The sequence below is a fragment of the Myiozetetes cayanensis genome, unplaced genomic scaffold (genome assembly GCF_022539395.1).
Source record: "Myiozetetes cayanensis isolate MyiCay16 unplaced genomic scaffold, myiCay2020 scf2-11, whole genome shotgun sequence".
In the NCBI taxonomy this organism is placed as follows: domain Eukaryota; kingdom Metazoa; phylum Chordata; class Aves; order Passeriformes; family Tyrannidae; genus Myiozetetes; species Myiozetetes cayanensis.
The window spans coordinates 42,146,727-42,170,654 of record NW_026087411.1 but is presented as its reverse complement, the minus strand read 5'-3'; the positions used below and the strand labels follow the sequence as shown (position 1 = coordinate 42,170,654).

The 23,928-nt window shown below is 42.6% G+C and overlaps 1 protein-coding gene across 1 annotated transcript in view; it reads left to right on the top strand.

The window, feature by feature from the left end:
* The first annotated feature begins 7,834 nt into the window (after positions 1 to 7,834).
* FAM120B (family with sequence similarity 120B) overlaps positions 7,835 to 23,928 on the top strand; it is a 48,344-nt gene continuing 32,250 nt past the window's right edge. The window contains exons 1-4 of the mRNA XM_050316516.1: positions 7,835 to 7,874; positions 8,643 to 9,690; positions 13,095 to 13,275; positions 18,872 to 18,967. Of these exons, the coding sequence (XP_050172473.1) occupies positions 8,671 to 9,690; positions 13,095 to 13,275; positions 18,872 to 18,967 (1,297 nt within the window). The 5' untranslated portion in view covers positions 7,835 to 7,874; positions 8,643 to 8,670. The remainder of the gene's footprint in view (positions 7,875 to 8,642; positions 9,691 to 13,094; positions 13,276 to 18,871; positions 18,968 to 23,928) is intronic.

The window sequence follows — 23,928 nt, the reverse complement described above, 5'->3', positions numbered from 1 at the left end:
AATGTGGGCGAAGTGAGCCGAGGCTTGCTCTTGCCGTCGCTCCGCTCACGGCGGGCATCCCGCCGGTGAAGGGACAGGGGATTCCCGGGGGACCCGGCGGCGGGGGAGCGCGAGGGCGGGTTCGCGGCGGGGACCAGTGGAGGGGACCCGTCTGCGGGGCTCCGCGGGTCCCGTCCCCGCCACCACTGCTGCCAGAGAGAGCCACTCGCTCTGCCCGGGTCCCACACCCCTCTATGATTATTATCATCACCAGCAACCTCTCCCTCTCTCTCTCTCCCTCCCTCTCTCTCTCTCTTTTTTCCTTCTTCAGCTTAGTAAAAAGTGAGTTTGGTGTGTGTCGTTCGCGTGGCTGTCATTAAGGCCGTTTGTTATTGTGTGAGGGCTGAATCAGTTAGTTCTTTGTGCTCTCAGCTGTATGGTAATGTAGACAGCACCTGCTCCCTGCACAATGCGAGGGAGAGAAAGAGCTCCCCTCGGCGCACGCTACTGCCTCTACAACAATGTCCGCACATTTTTTAAAGAAATCCCTTCCAGCACTTCCCCCCTCCGTAACACACACTCACACACATACATACACACACACACACACAAAATAAACCAGCCCAACTTTACACCAGCCATCACCTTATTATTTTTTTTACATATCCACCAGATAGTACAACTTTTGTTTTGATCTCAAAAGCATGGAAAGGAGTTTACTGATGCGGTGAAAGCGGGACAGAGACTATTACCATTTGAGCAGTTTTTAAATGATGGGTGGTAGCAGGGGATAAAAGTTGGAGGGTGATTCTGGCATGCCATTCGAAACAGGGTTTTTCACTTTGTTTGGGCCCTCTGTTTAAACACCTTTGGTAGGGGCAAGCAGATTCATTAGGATGCAAGGTGTAACTGTCTCTGTAAATGTCATTTTAATTGTAACAGATCATTTCAGCACAGATTAAGCTTGTATAGGAAAGGAGAGGATTTGGCTACAATAACCTCACTGTAGGTATGCCATGCTAAAAGCCTTATTATGGCGACTTTATTGGGTTGAAACGTGCATTTGCATGGCAAAATGTGACTTTCATTGAAGCAGATGTCTTGATCACAAATTATCTTACAATGCACTAGAAAAAAAAATTGTTAAGGACTTGTGAAAATAAAAGCATTGAGTAATACCAATTAAAATAAAATCACTAATGAGTTCATTCAGCCCAGCTCTTCTCAACTGTTCCAGAACTGTAGCTGCCACGTTCATTTACTGGGCGTTTGTGGCACCTACCCCAAGACCAGCCAGGTACCCCCGGTACTTAAACAAGCAACCAGATATTTGCAACGTTTCACCACTCAACATGTGTCTTTTACATCTAATTGTGGTCGAAGGGGCGAGCCACCCACATCAAGATGCTCTTCTTCTCCCCTCTCCCTGCCTGGCGAAGCATAAGCAAAAGTTTAAATGTACAGGAATGTTTGAATTTGTTGGGATTTTTTATCTGGGAGTTGTATCTGGGCAGAGAAGGGAGCAGTCGTCCCGCAGGCACCGCGCGACGATGTAGGGAAGGAGGCCCGGGAGGGAGCAGAACCTCGGCCGTCCGCCCCCGCGATGCCCAGCCTCGGCAGCGGGGAGCGGGGAGGCGCATCCCGCAGCAGCGCCGGTTTTCACTGCACATTACTTTTGCCACCTAGCGTCAACATCTTTTCAACTGGCTTGCCGCTGCTACACAAACTTTGCTGTGGCGTTATCGCCGGGAAAGGGAGAGAGACAGGAGGAAAACATCACTTCGTATCGGGTTTACCAAACGAGTGGGGCGGGGGGAGGAGAGCGGCAGTATCCGTGTTGAAATTTGGGGTGGCCCGTCGGTGGAGGCGAGAAGTGATATATCACCGCGAATCTTTTAATCTACGAGAGATAGAAACTTGGTCCATTAGCATCCACTTGCTTAAAAAATTGAAAGAAAATGTTACACGCGCGAGGGCTTTAACCTAGCGATAGAAAAAAAACCCAAAAAACGACAACAGAAAAAAACCAAACCACAAAACAACCGAAAAAACTTGCCCCCAAATCCTTAACAACCCCCTTCGGTACCGGGTATTTGTTAAATTGACGTGGCACAGATTTCTCGATTACCGCTGCTGAGCGTGACTGAAAGGCGCCGTGAGAGCCGGCAGGATCCTGCCCACGGCGCTCATTCTTCTCCGGCTTAATTTATGCCACGCGATTCTGTATTGGGGAAATCAAGCAGAAAGCTCCTTTTTCTAAAAAGTGAGTTTGGTGTGTGTCGTTCGCGTGGCTGTCATTAAGGCCGTTTGTTATTGTGTGAGGGCTGAATCAGTTAGTTCTTTGTGCTCTCAGCTGTATGGTAATGTAGACAGCACCTGCTCCCTGCACAATGCGAGGGAGAGAAAGAGCTCCCCTCGGCGCACGCTACTGCCTCTACAACAATGTCCGCACATTTTTTAAAGAAATCCCTTCCAGCACTTCCCCCCTCCGTAACACACACTCACACACATACATACACACACACACACACAAAATAAACCAGCCCAACTTTACACCAGCCATCACCTTATTATTTTTTTTACATATCCACCAGACAGTACAACTTTTGTTTTGATCTCAAAAGCATGGAAAGGAGTTTACTGATGCGGTGAAAGCGGGACAGAGACTATTACCATTTGAGCAGTTTTTAAATGATGGGTGGTAGCGGGGGATAAAAGTTGGAGGGTGATTCTGGCATGCCATTCGAAACAGGGTTTTTCACTTTGTTTGGGCCCTCTGTTTAAACACCTTTGGTAGGGGCAAGCAGATTCATTAGGATGCAAGGTGTAACTGTCTCTGTAAATGTCATTTTAATTGTAACAGATCATTTCAGCACAGATTAAGCTTGTATAGGAAAGGAGAGGATTTGGCTACAATAACCTCACTGTAGGTATGCCATGCTAAAAGCCTTATTATGGCGACTTTATTGGGTTGAAACGTGCATTTGCATGGCAAAATGTGACTTTCATTGAAGCAGATGTCTTGATCACAAATTATCTTACAATGCACTAGAAAAAAAATTGTTAAAGACTTGTGAAAATAAAAGCATTGAGTAATACCAATTAAAATAAAATCACTAATGAGTTCATTCAGCCCAGCTCTTCTCAACTGTTCCAGAACTGTAGCTGCCACGTTCATTTACTGGGCGTTTGTGGCACCTACCCCAAGACCAGCCAGGTACCCCCGGTACTTAAACAAGCAACCAGATATTTGCAACGTTTCACCACTCAACATGTGTCTTTTACATCTAATTGTGGTCGAAGGGGCGAGCCACCCACATCAAGATGCTCTTCTTCTCCCCTCTCCCTGCCTGGCGAAGCATAAGCAAAAGTTTAAATGTACAGGAATGTTTGAATTTGTTGGGATTTTTTATCTGGGAGTTGTATCCGGGCAGAGAAGGGAGCAGCCGTCCCGCAGGCACCGCGCGAGGATGTAGGGAAGGAGGCCCGGGAGGGAGCAGAGCCGTGGCCGTCCGCCCCCGCGATGCCCAGCCTCGGCAGCGGGGAGCGGGGAGGCGCATCCCGCAGCAGCGCCGGTTTTCACTGCACATTACTTTTGCCACCTAGCGTCAACATCTTTTCAACTGGCTTGCCGCTGCTACACAAACTTTGCTGTGGCGTTATCGCCGGGAAAGGGAGAGAGACAGGAGGAAAACATCACTTCGTATCGGGTTTACCAAACGAGTGGGGCGGGGGGAGGAGAGCGGCAGTATCCGTGTTGAAATTTGGGGGTGGCCCGTCGGTGGAGGCGAGAAGTGATATATCACCGCGAATCTTTTAATCTACGAGAGATAGAAACTTGGTCCATTAGCATCCACTTGCTTAAAAAATTGAAAGAAAAAGTTACACGCGCGAGGGCTTTAACCTAGCGATAGAAAAAAACCAAAAAACGACAACAGAAAAAAACCAAACCACAAAACAACCGAAAAAACTTGCCCCCAAATCCTTAACAACCCCCCTTCGGTACCGGGTATTTGTTAAATTGACGTGGCACAGATTTCTCGATTACCGCTGCTGAGCGTGACTGAAAGGCGCCGTGAGAGCCGGCAGGATCCTGCCCACGGCGCTCATTCTTCTCCGGCTTAATTTATGCCACGCGATTCTGTATTGGGGAAATCAAGCAGAAAGCTCCTTTTTCTGCTTTTTTTCCCCCCTCTCCCTCTCTCTTTCAGATGCTGGGCTAACGGGGAGACTGTTTAACTTAAGTGTTTCTATAGGAGGCTGTTGTAGTTTAACTCCTGCCCACCAGTAGCTGAGGCGAACAAAGGAGGGACTCGAGGTCTAACTATTCATCCATTCTCTGCACTTTAATTTTCATTGATTTCGAAGACAAGGGGAGCCCTTAGGGATTCTCGCTGAAGGGGGATGACACGCCTTTAGACGCGATCAGCCCCCCAGCCAGCCATCTGCTCCCAACCAAATGGCGCTTTTTCGCTCCCAACCGCGTGTCTCCGCACCGCGCTCGCCCGCCGCCCCCGCCGCCCCCGCGCTGTTAAACCGTGCCCGCGCACTGACACCGACCCCCGCTGCCGGGGACGGACGGACGACCGCTCCCGTCCCGTCCCGTCCCGTCCCGCCGCCCTGCCCGGCCGCGCCCGCCCGGTCGGGGTGAACCGGCAGCAGGACCCCCAGAGGGAGGGCGCAGAGCCCGGGGCCCCGCCAAGGCGCGGTGACCCCGCACGGCCGGGACGCGGCGGGCCCGGCCCCGCCTGCCAGCGGCTCGCTGGGACTGGTGGAGCATTGTGCTCGCCCTCCCTGCCCCTAATTGTTACCCTTCCCGCAACGCCGGCCCCCCTCTCCCACCCTGGCGAGGATTTACGGTGGCGCCGCGCAGCAGCGCTGCCTAGAGCTCCCCATCAGCCGCAGCTTTTATTTCTAAGCGAGCCAGATTATGGGAAAAGTCACTTCAAAGGGGGTGGGGGGGTTGGGGGGGGTGTAGGATATGCGTGTGTGTTAATTAGGGCTACGCGCTGCCATCGCTGGCGCGCAACCGTGATTTTTCCCCGGACGGAGGGCTCCGGGCATATGGCGAACGGTGCGTCGGCGGAGGGACGTGTACGTGTGGAGCTATGTGTAGCCGAGTGTGCATAATATTTTAATTAGGTCTATAGTCCCTACGGAGGTATGTGTGCGCGGCTGTGCCCTCGCCGCAGCCCTCCCCGCACGCCCCGTTCACCTGTCCCTCCGGGCCGGGCCGGGCCGGGAGGGAGGGGATGGGAAATGGGGGGAGGGCAGGCGGGGTGCCGCCGGGCCGGGGCTCTGGCTCATCCGTCGGCTTCAGGCTCGGCGGCATGATCGGGGTGCCGGCGCTGCCCCGGGCCCCGCCGCCGGGCGCCCCGACCCGAGGTGGGTGGGTGGGGGGCGCAGAGGTGCCACGGTGCCGGAGAGGCGCTCCGCCGCCCTTGCCGTGTGCGGGGAGGGGGATTAAGAAGTTTAGCGTGTAGGTTAGCCCAAAGTTGCAAAGGCATGTGCTGATTAGAATAAGAAAGGGCAGTCGCGTGGCTCAGCTGGCACACAGCGAGGCCAGATGATAGATAAGCAGCTCTGGGTCTTCCCTTCCCCCCAGCCCCCTTTTTCAAATCGCAAATCATCTGCTCCGGCCCTATCCTAGCCCCTCATTTTCATTACAATGGTTGTGTGTTTACCTGTGATCCTGGGACGGGGCATTCCTTTGTCTCCCGAAGAGATTACCGCAGCCAGCTGCTCTCCAGCCCTTCCCTGGGCAAATCCCGAAGTGGCCCCTATATGTGTTTTACTGATTGCTCACGAGGAGAAAGCGAGCCCCCCTACTTCCCCCGCCTCGTTTCCCTACCATACTTGTTTGTTTGGGTTTGGTCCCTGGCTTGCTTCCAGCGGGATTTTGCGTGTGGGAAACTACGAGGAATAAAATTGGTCACTCGTGTGCGTGAGCTGTCGTTGCTCCCGAAATGGGAAGGGTGAAGGGCTGCATACTCCCGCCCGGAGGGCAGAACCGCAGGGCCTCCCAGGGACTACGGGACATTAGGGGCTTCCCCCGGCTTGCCTTTCCCAGGACCTAGAGTTCCCTCCGGTCCAGGACAGCACTGTTTCCCAAACCTCCCGTGGGTGCCCTGGGCCAGGCAGGTGCCATTCTTTCCCCCAGGCCCTGCTCTGGTACATGGAGATCCATAGGCCCTCACTGCCTGTGTTCCTCTGGGGAGCAGCTCGGCCTCAAATTTGGAGTACTGGCATCTTGGCCTGCCTTTAGATTGAAGGATACTCATGATCTTCAACAAGCTAGAAACCACAGATCACATTTAAACTAGAAAACCTTCTGGAGTCATTTCCCACATGAAATATCCCATGATCCTGAGATTTACTCTGTGCCCTATGCCCCATTCACCCTTTCAGGCAAGCCTGGTGTAACCCCATACAGCGCTGGGGACTGATTTTGTCTTGGTGGGGGTGTCACAGACAAGGAGGGTGAGCAATAGGGCTCAGATCATGTACACAGGATAAAAAAATGTGACGGTACTTCTCAGAAAAATGTTTTTGCATTCTGGCCATGAGATTTCCCTGGATGGCTGGAAAGATTTCCTCCTGTGACCAACTTCAGTAGAAATATTCATTGCCTTCACCGATTCTCATAGGGAAACTCCTTCTTTTCCCCACCTTTATTAATCATCATCTTAATCCAGAACTCCAAATAGTAGCTGCAAACTACCACTCCAGACAGTAGGTGCCCAGATCGCTCTCTCCCTGTGACAGTAAGCACAGCATGCTGCTGTACTGCACTGCATTTCATGCATGAAGGGTTTTTCTGTTCTGCTGTGGCCTGCAGCCCCCTTCACACAGTGTGTGCATTTTGTGCATTGTATGCTGGCTGCAGTGCAAAACCTGCTGCTAATACACTCTGGAGAGGGAGAAGAGGGAGCAGTTTGATTATACGTTTCCAGGGCTTTCCAAGCCATTTCCAGTTTGCACAGCTTTTATTTCTTTCTGCATTTTCTTCCATGGCAGGGAAGGCAGGGAGGAGAGAGAAGGTGGGGGAAAAAACTCCTCTGCAGAAGGTGATTATGAGAAAAAGGATGGGTATGGACAGGGCGGGCCTGAGCTTTTGGAAATGCTCTCCCCTTTTCTGAGAGCATCTGCCCGGAGACGAACAGATGTGGGCACCTGCGGTGACAGGCCACATATGCTCCATCCTATTCACAGGCATTCAGACACGGCTACAATGGTGAGGCTTTGTGCACACGGAGTGACCAAATATATTAATCTGCGCTCCCCAGAGAACCGCTCTGTTCAATTTTTCACCGGCAATAACATCTGATCTAATCTTCCCATCGGTTCTCCCGTGTCCCCGTCTCCCCGCCCGGAAAGATGTGAAGTTATTCAGGTCCCCACCTGTTGCCGGCGGGGTGGGAGCGGGCCGTGCTCCCGGCGCGCCCGCAGCCGAGCCCTTATCCCTACCCAGGATAAACGGGGGAAAAACGGGGGCTCCCCTCCGCCGGCAATCGCCGGGCACAGCAAAGGAAACCCGCCCCCCCTCCACGCACTCTCCGCAGGTCGCGCTGCCAAAGAGCGACATAAATCTCCGGTGTGCGACTCGGGGGGGTTTCAAGCGATTTCGGTGCGCGGCGCTTTCATCTCCCCACGGTCCCCCGTCCCCCCGCCCCGGCCAAGTTTGCTCGCGGACACAATGGCCCCTCCGGCCCCACTGTGGCCGTACAAAGCCGGGGGACCCCAGCCCGCGGGCGGGGACAGACGCGGGTACCACCGGCCCGGCCCCCCTCCCGCAGCCGCCGGGAGCAGCATCGCCCCTGCCCGGCCCTCGGCCCCGCCCCCGCCGCCGGGAGCAGGCGCGGCCCCGCCCCAAGGGAAGCGGAAGCACCACTCGGGTCAGTGCGGGGCGGGATTGGGGGGCCGAGGGGTTGGCTGCAACCTTATCCCAGTCCCCATCCCGGTCCCCATCCCTGTCCCTGTCCCTGTCCCTTGACAGACCCTGGAGCGGCGGGGCCCGGCCCTGCCCGGGCTGGGGCGCAGCGACCCCCGAAACTCACCAGCTCCTTAAAGGCCCCTTCCAACCCAAACCTTTAATTCTGCGATTAAAGAGGGTGGCGTTCATAAACTCTTGTCTGGAGGGTGTTAGATCTTCAAACTCCAATGATCCGGGAATACCTTTAAAAGCTGTCAATTCACAATATGTTTTGGGTTTTTTTGTTGTTGTTGTGTTTTTTTTTCCTTTTTGAATTCCATAAGCATGTTTGGGGTTTTTTTAATAATATGAAATCTATACTTGTTTTTCTGCCTAGGCATGCTTCTCTATAGGCTCTTAATCTGAAATGTTTTGTCATATTTATGGAAACCTTTTGATGTTTAGATGTTTCCCTGATACAAAAAAACAGAAGTGGAAGGGAGAGTGAATGAGTACTTGTATCAGGTTTGCTGATGGAAAGGAAACTTTCAAACTGTTATAAGTCCAGGACTCGGCAACAAGCTATCAACAAAGGCAGAAAAACAGCAGTTCAGTTTCCAAGCTACTGGTGTTTCGGGGGTTGGTTTGTTTGTTTGTTTGTTTTGTTGTTGGGGTTTTTTTTGTTTGTTGGTTTTGTTTTTGTTTTTATTTTGCTTATAGAAAAACGTTGTTTTTACTTTTCTTCTTTCAGACTGCTGTGAGTTTTGGAGAGAACAGCCATGGGCGTTAGAGGTTTGCAGGGATTTGTGGCAAGAGTTTGCCCTGATGTATGCAAAACAGTAGATCTGAGAGAAATGGCAGAAAAACATCGCGTCAACCATCCTGATTTCCCACCTGTCATTGTAGTAGATGCCATGAGTTGTGTTAGATACTGGTACACACCAGAATTTTGGGTCTGTGGTGGCCAGTGGCGGGAGTACCTTGCTATTTTAGAGGATTTTATTAACGTTTTTATGGCAGCTGGTATCAAGTTGGTGTTTTACTTTGACGGAGTGGTAGAAGACAAAAAGAGAGAGGAGTGGATCAAACGGAGGTGGAATAATACCAAGGAAATAACCAGACTGTTTCAGTTTATTAAGACTCACAGGAAACAACCAGGGAGAGAAATGTTTGTTCTTCCTTCAGCTTTGCCTACTTTTACACGTTATGCCCTGAAATCACTTGGTCAGGAAACAGTATGCACATTGCAAGAGGCAGACTTTGAAGTGGCTGCATATGGTTTGCAACACAACTGCATAGGAATTCTGGGGCAAGATAGTGACTACCTCATCTATAATACATGTCCCTACTTTTCCATTGAGAACCTCCGTTTGGACAGACTGGTCACTGTTATGTACTCTCGAGAGGAACTTTGCCATGCGTTGGGTATTAGTTTGACACACCTCCCTCTCTTTGCTTGCTTGCTTGGTAATGATGTTGTTCCAGAAAGCTTGTTGGAAGGCTTTTGGCACAAATGTTTGGTTACCAGTCCCCACAAGAACACAAGCTACAACAGAAGAACAAAAATACTTCTAGCTGTAGCACATTACATCTCAAAAATTCCATGCTCATGCAGCAGCCTGAAATGCTTGGAAGATATGCTACCTCTGAGATCAGACAAGACATTGCTTTACAGAGGACTAAAGTCCTATCTTTTGCCTGGGCAGCAGTCTCCATGGATTCCTTCCAATGTCACAGATTTTCAGGTGTTACCCCTTCAACAGCAATCAGCCATCTGTCAAGATAAAGAAATCTTTCAGGTAACTTGTTTTTTAAAGCTTAATGATCAATTTATTGCCATGACTACTTAGTGAAATTTAGTAATTAGTACATCAAACCTATTGAATTAAATTTGCTTGTGCAAAATCTTTTGCCTGTTAAGTAGAGCCATGGTTTGGACTACTGCACGCATCACTATGAGAGTAGATGCGGCACATTTAATAAAAAGTGGTTCTTCTCTTTTTGAAGGGTCAGGCAGGTCTAGTAACGTGGAGCAACTGCTGTATAGCTGGTCATAGAGATGTACTTCCCATGTATTACATGGTGTATTGACATCCTTTTACTTTGAGAACCCACAAGTCAGCCATAAGCTGGCCAGTGGTTTGCTTGTCTGTGCCTGGCAGATGCAGTCAAGGTGCCAAAGAAAGCTGTGTTAAGAATGCAGAAATTGTAATTGTGGTGGAAACTTCCTACAGAATCGTATCTTAGAATTGTAGAATGGCTGGGGTTGGAAGGGACCTTAAAGATCACCTAGTTCCAAACCCCTGCCCTGGACAGAGATACCTTGCACTAGACTAGGTTGCTCAGAGCCCTATCCAACCTGACCTTGAACACTTCCAGGGATGATCCACCACTTCTCTGGGCAACCTGGGCCAGTGCCTCACCACCCTCATGGTAAAGAATTTCTTCCTAGTAACTAATCTAAACCCACCTTCTTTCAGTTTAAAGCCATTCCTCCTTGTCCTGTAACTACATGCCCTTGTGAAAAGTCCTTTTCCAACCCTCTTGTAGCTCCCTTTAGATACTGGAGAGCTGCTCTAAGGTCTCCCCAGAGGCTTCTTTTCTCCAGGCTGAACAACCCCAACTCTCTCAGCCTGTCTTCGTAGGAGACATGCTCCAGCTCTCTGATCATCTTTCAACCTGCTCCAAGAGGTCTGTGTCCTTCCTTTGCTGAGGACCCCCCAGGAGGGATCTCACCAGATCAGAGTAGGTGGGGAGAATCTCCTCTCTTTAACTGCTGGCCACAGTGCTTTTGATGCAGCCCAGGATGCAGATTGCTGGGTCAGGTCAAGTTGTTTGTCCAGCAAGTCCTTCTTTGAGCTGCTCTCAATCCATTCTCCATCCCACCTGTGCTTGTGCTTGGGATTGCCCAGACCCATGTGCAGGACCTTGTATGTGGCCTTGTTTGAACTTCATGCGGTTTGCACAGGCCCACCTCTCCAGTTTCACTTATGGCTTCCCACATGGGCGGGGATGTGCTGATGTTGGGTGAGTCACTCTGGGAAATTGGATATATTAGCTTAGAGTAGCCTACCTGGCTAATAGAAGATGAGCTACCTTGCATCAGAATTTATGCAATAGTAGTAAGTCTATAGAGTACAATCCTGTAAATTCATGGCATTTAAGATAACATACTGAGATTTAAAAAAAGAAAGCTATACAAGGAAATGTATTTTAGATCCAATATTAGCCATCTGTCACTTCCTATTTTATTAGGTTCTTATAGACTTCAAATATAGAGCCTTTTTTATTGTCTCTCTTACTTATCTTGAGCAATATTACTCCGAAGTAATCATAGCATTTATATTTTCCTTTAAAAAGACTATAAAACATTTTATAACTACCTTGTAACCTGTGGAATGTGCATTTCAGCTAAACTGCAGATATATTTGGGCTTTTTTTATTATCCACACATAGATACAGTGCATGTGCCTTTTAACTGCAGTAGTTAATTAGAAGACATTTTAAAAATCAGCAACCATACATCATAATAAAGTGTTGAAAAATACTGTTTATGCTTGAAGTGCAAGGAAAAATTAGCCAGAATGTAATTATCTAGGTTGGATTATGGCCAGGACAATAGTGGCAATATCCTTACTCCTTAAGAGAATGTACCATGCAGTCTTTATGACAAGTGGTCATTATTTCTTAGCTTGATCTTTCATTTGAAGGGTTGCAGTTCTCTAGCATCATGCTGAGCTACTGCTGTAATAAAATAATAATGGTTAGAAACTCCATTTAAAAATGCCTCTTCAACATTGCTGCATAAATCCTATGTGAAGACAGTCCGTAGGCGAAGGAAATTAAAGTCAAAATGTTAGACACGTTAACTTTTCTTTTGTTTTCATTACAGGTGTTTAAATATTTGTATATGTAATGTGTGTGCTTTGCTTCATATTTTGAAACCCATATGTCATTCTGCTTACCTTGCACGTAATCTGAACTGCATGCAAATGGCACACACTTCTCAATTCCAACTGTGAGGACATAGCCTCGTGTTTCTTTCTCTCAGAAAAAGGGAGCACAACTTTCTGTCTGACTGTAGGTATGAATCAGAAATATTTTTCAAGATACAGCCCTGAATACAGCAATACTTCTGAAATCAGCTTGTATTTTTTTCAATACATGAGAATATGTACGTTATTGGTGGACTGCAGTAAAGCAGTATTTTTAAATGACCTCATATCTGTGACAGTGGTTTGTATGAAATAGTTTAATGCTTCATTCAAATCATGCTTAGAAATACTTAATTCTGGTTTTTATTTTATACAAAAGTAGACTGGGGGGATTACGTTGTTTACATATATTAGGAACACAAAAACATTTCTTTCAGGGCAACCATTAATTTATTGCTGTAAGTAAGTGCTCTGTTGATTGGCATTGTACACAGAAGCCTATCACTGATTCTATGCTCATGTGAGAATTTCTTCTGAAAGTATGAAATTTCAGTAGAATTAGTTTTGATCAGTAATGACCCAGTGTCTGACTTCAGCCTTGACTGGCTGAGTTCGCAGGTTTGCAGATACTGGAATTCTGCAGAAATGGTGAATTTGGCTCTGACCAGTGGTCTGGTAATTCACAGTGAAAGAGGCTGTGATAGCTGCATGGATGTCACAAACCCAGTAATACAAATAGCGTGACACATGCAGGGAATGCAGAGCAGAGAGACGTCAGTGCCTGCTTACCATATGGCATGGGTCCTGAAGAATTTATTAGTGGCACCCCATGGAAATAATTCACTCCACTCAGCTGTTTGAACACCCCCATAGTTTTGGTCTGAGGTTGTGAAGTAGAAAGTCTGTCTGGCTCTGCACTTGGCCAGTCCAGGTTCAGGTAACTAAAGGAGGGCATCTGTATCTGAGTTCAGAATTCATTTTAAGAATAATTACTCTCTAAAAAACTGTCATTCAAGCTCCAAAGTTTTAAGAATTAAAAGAAGGGCTAAGAAAGACAATGGTGGGTTTCTTCCTAGGGATTCCTGTCTATAAAAGGATAGAGGTCTGAAAATATAGTTTATTGGTGTTATCTGAAAACGCACTTGTTCCTTCCCTGGCTGTTCTCTCTATTGCCACTGATAGAAAAGAACTATTGCTTCAAACAGTGAATACATTTTGATCCTTCTTATTTTTGGAAATAATGCCTTCTTCCTTCTTTGAAAAAACAGTTAGCTAAAGAACAGCATATCCAATCTGAAAATTATTCAGTCTTCAATATCCTGAGTAATGGAGTGATTGAATGCAGCAACTCTTTGGAAGATGATTGTGATACAGAGATTCCTGGACAGTCACTTATCTACCGCCCTGCTCGTCAGCATATTTATTCTGTCTTGTTGGAACCTGGAAAAGGTAAGGATTAGACTGCTTACACCATTATTCAGGTATATGTTCAATTTTGAAATACGAAATCTTGAATTCATTGCTTCAGTGGCTACATCAGCATTTAGGATAAAAGGCATTTAGGATAAAAACTCTGGGCAGCTGAAGTGTACTTCTTATGGAATCAAGAGAAAATGTGACAGTGAAATCGTGGGCTTTTTTCTACGTGGTGTTCCACTTCATTGCTTTTAAAGTGATTTTAAAAAATTGAGGTTTTTTTCCTTGTTAAATGGGAAGTTGTGAAAGTTGTTAATGATCAAAAGATTGAGCAAAACAACAGTCTTTAGAAGATTTTTGAAAGTTTGAGAGTGTATGAAACCTTATATTACATTGGTAAGTGTGGCTCCTGATGAATTAGTGAGTTGTAATACACTTTTGCAGAAACAGTAATGCACTGTTAAAATTTTACCTTCTGTTGATTTTAAGTCTGCAATTTTAAGACTAGTCAAATATAGTTACTGTAATAATACAAATGCAAGTAGACGTGCCAGCAGTTGTTAGTTCTTTCATCCAAGTGCAAGAAAATATGATTTCTTTATCCAGCGGTATAAGCAGATTCTGTGACAGGTATATACATCTGTACTTCCATTAATTTCCTTCAAGACAGAGAGTTCTTTATTCACATCCTTGGAAAATGTCATGTTCTTAAGGCTTCCATTAGTTAAATGTTATCTGTACACTGTCTTTCAGGCAGTGAGTTGAAAATAAAAAGTGTATTGAACTTTTATTCTTTTGAATATCTTGATTTCTCCACAGTAATCACTTTACATTTTATTGATGAAAGTGCACCGCCATCAAGCCTAATATTCAAACTATTTACTTAGAAAGGCACAGAAAGGTAATTAAGTACATGACTTCCTTCAGCAGCCAGAGGTTGAAGTTGTGCCATGATAGAAAAAAAAAAAAAAAAGTAGGAAAAACTGAATCAGAGTTTACGCAGTCATTTGGAGACAGTAACAGAAATCTCAGCAGTAATCATGCACATCTGTCATTTTTCATTTTTCGGCCTACTGCCTCTACATTTTGTAGACAATTATAACTTGGTTGAGTTTTGTTTATTCCTCTAAGCAGCAGGATATTCACTGATGTTTTCAGAAACACCCAGACCAAAATTTCTAATTAACAATTTTTTGCTGTGAGACAGCAGGGTAATAGGCATTAAATTAAACAGGCATTCAAATTAAATTTGAATGTGAAAGATGTCTTCTTTTAAGAAAGTGATTTTAGAATAAAACCACAGGTGGCATGTGTTAATTATTCTCAGTTCAGGCTTCAAATATATTTGATTTTTGGGATAATTTCCTAAAATAAATAATAGTGCCCCCTCAATCCTTAACCCTTCCAGAAAGATAGGTAGAGTGTGTGTGCATGACACCTCTATTAAATCTGCATTTTTAGTGGATTTGTCTACCTCTAACTGCTTTAACCATGTCAATTTCTAGTAGTTTGCGAGTTGTTTTTGTACTCCAGTGTCTAGTTGCTTCTAAGTCAAGTAGATCATTAATCAGAGTCTATATTAGAATTAATAAGTAAGTGTAAGCATTATTTTTTTATGGATTCACTGCTAGACCTACAAGAAAGTTTTGTTCTATACCAAGCAAGTAGAATCCTTCACCAGTTTCCCTCAGATGAGGTCAAGTTGACTGTTCTTTGTAATTTCACAAGAGGCTGGATGGGAAGAAGTACTGTCCGTGGGTTGTAGTATATGTAGAATCCCTTTGGATTAGCATTAAAAAGGAGTTTACTGGAACAATACATGTATGTGTTAGTGATCCTTTTTTTTTTTCATTCCTTAATATCTGTCAATTACCCTGTGTTGGAAACTGACCTTCTTGCAGTTTGCAAATCTCTTATTTACTGTTACCTGGCAAAGCAGCCAACATTTAGTAAAAACAGTGCTTACAGTTTCAGTAAGAGCAAGTTAAATATAATGTAAACTTTTTCCTCTACTCTGAAATAAGGCGCTGTTAGTTTTGAACGTCTAGGGTGAGATTTCCAAGGGTGCCTAAGAGACCAACAAATCCATAGGAGCAGGATGTTGTCCTTTGAAACTTTTGATATCCTTTGAAACCACTGGCCTATACCATGCCACTTTACCTGAAGCCATAGTGGATAAGTGTTTCTTTTGCTGCCAATGCCACTATAAGTAATTGTCTTGCACAGCCACTCATTTCAGTCTCTGTGCATCCTCTCAGTTGTGCTGGTGCAGCTGTTTGTGCAGCTGTGTGGTGGCCTAGTTTGAGAAAATGATAATATGCTCTCTCTCTCTCTCTCTCTCTCTCTTCTCTTCTCTCTCTCTCTCTCTCTCTCTCTCAGTTCCCTCCCTTTCTTGCAGTCAGGTAACTAACCTGGTTTTGTTTCCCCATCTGACTCTGTGTAGCCACATACAGCTGTGGTGATACATCCCAAGGGAATGGCAGGGAGTCAGAATGACCAAATCAGTGGCCTCCTATAAAAGTTAGCAGTGCTACTGAAGGAATTGCTCATGGCTTTGGTATAGTTTGATGTATGGTAAGCATGTATGTACCTCTATTCATGGAAATGTTGCAGAATCACAGCTGTAATTCTGACCCTCCAAAAATAAATCGAGGGCTGATGGTGATTCTGATAACATGCCTTTTATTGCCTATTTTGAAAGTACATTTATAATTAATTGATCTATTTCTGATCATTACCTCAAACATTGCATATAGTGATATAAATTGTCAACTTTTTAACATCTTTCCTGTAAAAAGGGCTTTTGGAAAAATTCAAGTAGGAGGGGAAAATAACAACAAATAACACACCTTGATAGGCCTGCTAAGCTCTTTCATGTGTGTGCAAAGAGTTAAGAATAAAGCCAGCAGTTTTTGGCATAGCACAGTCCATGGAAATACCTGCACCTGCATGACCATTGCCAATTAGGACATTATGTAATGTAGCCTAAGCCCGTGGCCAAGTCCTGGAAGTGCTGGCATCACTCCCAGTTTTAACATTAGCAGGCTAGACTGATCCTCACTTTGACACTGTCAGAAACATTTCATTAGCAGAATTTTTGCCAGTTATCACCAGTGACCACTCAGGAGGGCTGGCATTGTTGCAGGTACACACATGTAACAGCATTTTCCAACAGTCTTGTGTTTTGCGCATAATTGAAGCTTTCCTTCGGCTGCCTAAACATTGCTTCCACAGGTTATTCAGAATCTATTTAAACAAAGAAACGTTATTTCTTAAATCTCACTGGTGATACTCTTTAGGTGCACTGTGGGAAAGGGTTAGGGATTTTCTTCCAGAGGTATTTCCATGCAGAGAGGGTTGGCATTTCACTGGTATTTAGAATTAAGACACATTTTGATAAGTTTTTCTGTGACCTGTGGAACTCACAAAGAGTGATGCTCCCCGTCAGTTTCCCCTCAACAAAGCTTTTCTATTTCTGCACTTCTTCCCAGCATCTTAATTTGTCCTCATGTCCCTGACAACTTCCTTGTGCAACATATGTTGTTCTGTATTGCTCCCTGCTATTCCCAAATCCCATCTACCTTTCCTTCTCAGCTCTCGCTCTTCTAGAGCTACTTGTGTATTGATTTACCATCTAGTCTGTTTGGATAAAACACTAAGTTGACTTTCTTGCATTTCTTTCAGTTGGTGTATTAATAGTAACCTTCTGTCAGCTGAGTTACCAGTTTCACAAAATATTTAGGACTTTAATCCATTTGGAATCCCTTCTCCTATGTCAGATTTAGTTGAAACATAGCAGTGCATCCATGAATTAATTGTAAGACAGAAATCCTAATTGTATTAGGTTTACTTCCTCAAGAAACTAGGTTAAAATTTAGGAGGCTGAATGAGCTGAATAAATATATGCTAAATCTTAAAACAATACTAAAACATCAGAATGTTTCTGAAAGTGACTTCAGAATATTAAATTGGAGGGGTTTGTGCATGAAATAGCATTATCAGAGACAATGATTTATAATCAAGATGTGAGACTGTTCAGCGACTGGAATGTACAGTTTAAGGTTTTTTTTTTTACCCTAGAGTAGGCATTTTGAATTTTATTCTCAGTGTCATCAGTTTTTGAACAGTGAAGCATGGCAAGCCAGATGTAACACTGTCCCCCATAGTCCATCTGTCAGTTCTTCAGTCCCTCCTCACCTTTATTGGGAGTTTGTGCTGCAGGTCCATGGGCAAGGAAGGAAGGAAGAAGAAGCAGGGGTGTTGTAAAACAGATTTTGTCATGTTCTTTTCCTTGTCTATTATTCCTGACACTAGAATTCCATCTGAAGAATTTCTGCCCTTGCACTACAGCACACTTCTTGTTCATTCCTCCCAACAGTCATCTCCAGCACTGAGCTATAAACAAGATCAGGAAATTCATGTGACAAAACTCTTTGGGGTGGAGAATGGAAGGTCAGTGTTGGAGAGATTTGTTTGGTTTGTTTGAATCTAGGTGAAGTTTCTGATTAAGGTTCACAACATGGCATCAGAAACACTTGTGCAATAAATCGCAGGGAGATTGGAATTGATGATAAAAAGCAGGAACTTTTAAGAACAGTGGCTTCAGCACTGGGTGAGAGCTGGAAGGAATTAGAGATGCAATTCTGTGAATCTCAAAAGGACAAGGGAAGGAAAAGAAGAAAAGATTTGAAACAGTACTCCTGGTTTAGCCCAGGACCAACTAAACCTGTTTAAGTCGTACTGTTTACCAGACTGTAGAGAGTAGAAATTTAGGGCACTATGACATGGTTACTGTAAGCAAAATCTGGACAGAATGCAGAAGCACCTTTATAGAAACAATGATTCTGGGTTTGTTTGTGGATTTTTTTTTTATGAAGACCTGCAGTGGAATGATTTTGAGCTGACTATTGTAAATTGGATAGACTGCATTTCAAAAATGGTTAAATTCTTGATTTTTATCTGAGGGTATTTTTTTGGCTTTGTTGTTTTTTTCCCAAGCATCAAATAGTTAGATGCACAACTCAAGTAGTGACATTTTTAGTGTAAGATACACCCTCTTTAGTGGGGGGCAGGGAAGACCTGAGGTTAGGTACTATGAAGCCACTTGAGTTATTATGTATAAACAATCCCTTTATACTAGATAAAAGGTCTGGAACTGGCTGTCAAAGCTCTTTTTCTGACCATGGGATGACTCTATCTTTTCAACTTTCAAATAGCCATCAAGGCCTACTTTTAAAGATTTTGGCTCAAACCCTGACCCAGGAGATGTTAGGGGAAGTTGGGAGGTGAATCATATTAAGCGTTGCCTGCATATGTGGCAGTGTGACAGTCCTGAGACTGAGGTAGCTAATGTAGGTGCCTAAGCTATGCCAGATGCCTCCAGAGCTTCCTGAATTGCCATATAATGGGAAGGCCTAAAACTGTTTTCAGTTGCTTTCTACAGGCTCTTGTATTTATATTTTCGGCTGCAGTTCCCAACTCCAAACTCAAGTTTATAGTACATGATTGAAACTCCCTTCATTTGCTCTGATTTGTCATAAAGTTGCTAAAACTTTTTTCATGGTCACAACTGCTTACTAGTGTCAATACTTCCATCTGACTTATTAATCCAATTCTGTTTTTTTTTTAGGTGGAGCCTATCCTTTGGTAAAAGAGTGGGTTGTCTATTTTGGAAATCCTCTCAAGCAGCCAGAGCTGATACAACCTGTACAACCTTCTGTTCCAGGTAGAATAAAAATGTGTTTAAGTCTAAGCTAAAAGAATGACCTCACTAAAATGAAGTTAGACAATCCATCATCATACTTTTTATATAGAATCCAGAATGACTGTAGAGAACAAGGAGCTAAAGTGCTGCATGCCTATAATTGCTTTTTGCAGTTACAGTAGAATTCAGCTTTGAGATACATGTTATTGCTGTGTCTTGCTAAACCCAGTGCTAATTCAAACATCAGTTCTAAAATGAAAACAATTTCTTAGCAGTTCTAAATACTGCTCTAAGACCAGGATAGGTGTTGTGTAGGGCCATATTAAAATTTGTACATTAACCTGTTTGACAGAATCTGCTAATGAGATTGATGGAGAATGTAGAGAAAAGTAATTTTTTGATCACCAGTGACAACCCAAAAAGAGATTCCAGCTTTCAATAAAAAAAATAATTAGGTTATCTGTTTCTGTGAAGCTGTTTCTATTGTTGTAAGCCTCAGGTGTTTTGTGTGTTTTTGTCTTCTTCCCTTTGGTAAAAAACACATTAATGAACACTCTTAGTGAAATTAGAGTTACGAGAAATATGTTATATTTATGAGAAAGTATAATACACTTAAGTGAAAAGATTGGGCACTGTCTATGTCACTAAATGGTATCATGTAATACAAGTTTAGGATGGGAAGTAAACGGTACTGTTTCAATTTTGTTGTTTCAGAGGGAAAATTGTTATAATTGTTCATTTGTCCATGCTGTTGTAGTCATCTTTACTCTCACAGCTCTCTCTCTGTCTAGTCATCTGCTATCACATGGATCAGCAGCACGAAAGTTTTTTTAGTCTCTCATATGATATGAATTTGTTCCATTGATATACAATAACATTGTATAAGAATACCATTTGTTAAGAAAAGTTATCTACTCAACTTTTTGAGAATAATCACCAGCACTTCGTCCCTCAGCACCAGAGCTTTCTGTAGTAGTCCTTGTTCTGGTCTGCTGTAAGTCCAGATTCAGAAAAAGTTGAAATACATGCACTTTTTTATAAATTTATAACAAATTTTCTTTTAAAGTATCCTAACTCATATATTTAATAAGAGTCTTTACATTCAAGGATGAAAGAAAACCAGTTGGTCTTTAGGTATCAGACTTTTCAAAATCTTTTATAAAGGACTGTTTGGAAAGAAATCATTTATATAGACAAAGTACAAACGAGTTTTTATTTGATATAGTCTCACTGTCCAGTACCCCATATACAAAATTAGGAGAGTGATTATCTAATTGGCTTTGTGATAGCATGAAATTGCTGTGAAATTTTGCAAATGGATAAGAATATGCAGGGTAAAAATTGATGAGTCTGTCCTATACAGCTGTTTTATTTCAGCATACAGTGGTCTGGGGACATGCATTTGTAAAAGGAGGAAACAAAATTCAACAAAGTATAAACCATACCTACATTTCAAATTGCCTGGCAAATATACTGTATTTATTGCTGTGAAGTTTTCAATCCCAGATATTATACTTCCTTCCTCCCTTTCTGAAGAGGAATCCACTTAATCTCATGTACTCTGGTTCTACAGCTCTGCAAACATGCTACACATAGAACCCATCTTTATGTTGACAATAAACAGGATTTAAAATCACTGTGTTTATTTGTTTATAGAAACCACATAAGTGGAGTTTATAAAAACAGAATCTTCTCAGCCATAATCTTTACTAACTCAGTAATGAAAGGCTGTTCAAGCAGACTATTAAAAGAGGGGAGGAGGACTTTTAGTGTTTATTTTTAGTGCTCTGTTGTCATTCCTTCAGCGAACAAATATTTTTCTAAAATTTTTACAGTCCATATTTGTATGCCTTACATTCGCTCACGCATCTTTGATTTTCCACAGCATGACTTTCTAATTCACCAAATAAGGTCCTCAACAGCACATCACATTTTTCAGACAGGGATCATATTTAGAGCTAAATTTAAAGAAGTTGTTATAGGAAGTTGGAGTTCAAAGCTGTCAATCAAGATCAGGTTTCGCAAAAAAAGAAAAAAGACTTTACCAAAAACCTATTAGAAAAATCACAAGTGCAATTAATTTTGGAGGGTTCTTTGTTTTATCTTTTTTGAAAAAAACTGATAACCTTATCATCAAAACTACTTTAGAACTTTACTGAGAATATATGGAAAATCCTGATTCTTTAAAATTTGATTTAGATTAAAAAGTCTGAAGAAGCTATTAACTTGGAACTGTAGTTACATAACAATAAATATTTTAAATTTTGCATTGATCTTAAAAAAAAACAGGTGGAATTCCCACTAACTTTTTATATAAAACAGCAGAACTGCTTGCATCTGGAAAAGTTGGAGGTGATAGATTGAATGTTATGTCTTTTTTTTAAACAAAATATCGAATTGTAAAGGCAGGATGGTAAGTAAGATGATAACTTAAATTTCAAATACAGTATGTATTATATATATGTATTTTTCTTGAGAGACAGTCTTCTGAATTAGCATCTGTGCTTGCTTGCATTCTCTGTATCTCTTTCTTCCTTCTGAAATGTTTCTTTTCAGTTGAATGAATATGATCATTGTTTCCCACCCATTGACAAAGTACCACTTAAATTGATAAAAAGTGTCATCAAGAAATTAATTTCATTAGAAGATCTGTGATCCAGGAAAATACTGTTTAACATCCATATCTGTTGAACATAGCAGATATATTTGATATGTGTGTGGTTTATATGGAACAGAAGAAGTTCCAAAGTCTTTACCGGAAATGTGTAGATTCTGCTGTTCATTTCATTTCTGAAAAGGTGTAGGATATTGTAGCTTCATACCACAGAGTTTGGATGTACTTTCAGTATTTTAATCATTGCCTCCTACAGGAATATGACAGGAATATGCTTAGGTTCAAAATACTGTTTCTGGAATGCTTTTTTTAATGGTCAGATTTGATTGGCATTTAGGTTTATGGCATCTTTAAAATTGGCCACAGTTGCTGAGAAGTACATTTTTATAAGCTTATTTTTTTATAAGATTATTTTTATTGCTCAGGAGTAACATGAACATGTAAAAATGAAGAAGTGGTAAAGTTCTATTACTGGTGTTATAAAATAAAATTTCAACAGTCAATACTTCAAATATACATGGACAATTAATATTATGCATTTATATCTGTATGCACAATGACAACTTGTTTGAAGTTGGTATGAATGTAAGGATCACCTTTGTAAAAGCCTTGAGTTAAATGATTTCATAGAATTAGTTCATTCCATAACTTTTGCATGCATTGCATATTCATAAATCTACTATTGAAATCAAGCTTTCTGTATGACAATTTCATTAATTGTATGAGCATTCAGGAAAAAGATAAAAAGTGATTCAGTCCGTGCTTTTTCTTTTAACTTGTAGGTTGTGTATGTTTGTGTGTAGGCAAGTAGTGTCTTTCAACCTGCATGGAGGTCTCTGTGATGGTCCTCTTCTTAAGGTTCCTGAGGATTGTAGTACTGAATATGGTTTTCACACAGTTTTGTGCATGCTGACAATAGCTATAAACGTATGCAGCATTTGAGTAATTCATAGGAATTTGTGGTTCCTAAAACCAGTAGGATAGATAATTTACTCATTACTAATCTTTACAGTAAAGAAGTATCAATTATATATATGTATAAGTTTGTTTTGGTGTGTTTTCCTTTTGTTACTGTTTGGTTTTTAGGTTAATTCAGTAAATATCTAAACATGTTCTGAAAGTAAATTATTTCTTCTACCTATCCAAGTAAATTTCTCTTTCAGAAATGTTTTCTAATTATTGTAAATTATGTAGTGAGGATGTAACTAGAGCAGAGAACAGTTTTGGGGGATCTACTGTATATGAATCCTAGAATCTGCTGTGGACTTTATTTATGATGGGAGAGTCATTAAACTTCAGGGTATTTCTTTCTTTGTTTTACTTACCTTTCATTTAAGAGTTAATAGATCAGTCTTGGGTACTACATGGAATTTTATTGCTTGTAGAAGAGATCGTCTCAGAAAAATAACACCTTTGGTTGGTGCGTTTCAAAAGGAGAGAAAATCAAATTTTCTTTCCCAGAGTAAATAACTCATAATTTGTCTGTACCTCTTTTTCCCAGGCGCAAGTAGATGTTTCTGAAAGTGTAAGGAATTGTTTATGGAAGAGATGTCTTGAATTTTTTTGTTGAGTTCTCTCAATATAGATATCTAATCTTGAATATTGACATAGTTAATGGTTTATTCTGAAGAAAGAAGGATTTCTATTATTAGATATAACCCTGGATGCGAAAAAAGAACTTTGCTTTAAATGATTTCTGGCGTATCTCTTTGTATGCAGAAACTATCAAACCTATCTGAGCTTACCCATGTACAAATTGCCTCAAATTTGGTAGGAAGAGTTTAAAGTTTGTTCTGTTTTGGTTTCCTGCATGTTATATTTGCTTTAATTCCTGGAAGTCAGTCTCTGTGGTTCTTCCTTTATCTTGAGGCAGCAATTACCAATATCAAAACCACTAATTTGAGTCTTTTTGGTGCTGTCTGTACTGGCCCACTCACTGCCGCTATTTGTGTTATCTCTAACCTGCATTTCTGTCTCCAGTTAAGCAACTGGTACTTTTTCTTAATAGGGTTAGAAACTTACAGATTTTATGATACTAATTCTTTACATGGTTAAAACTTTTGACAGGAGAGTTAGTCTTAAAAGTAGTAAAAGAAACATCCATCAGGGAGATAAAGAAAGAAAATACTGACTTCTCTTCTAGGTTCCCCCTCTCTGAAGAATTAGTACCATTTGGTTAATGGGCTTTCCTGGCTAAATAAACATTGCCTATGTAGATTTCAACACCTTGTCACTTTAACCATTTATTATCACCAAGTGTTCCTAACTGGTCTGCAGCTGCTGCATGTCACATAAAAAAGGAGAAGGTGTTACCAAATGTTGCTTAATTAGTCCACATTTAAAATTCACACCTTGTTTTATGTAACTA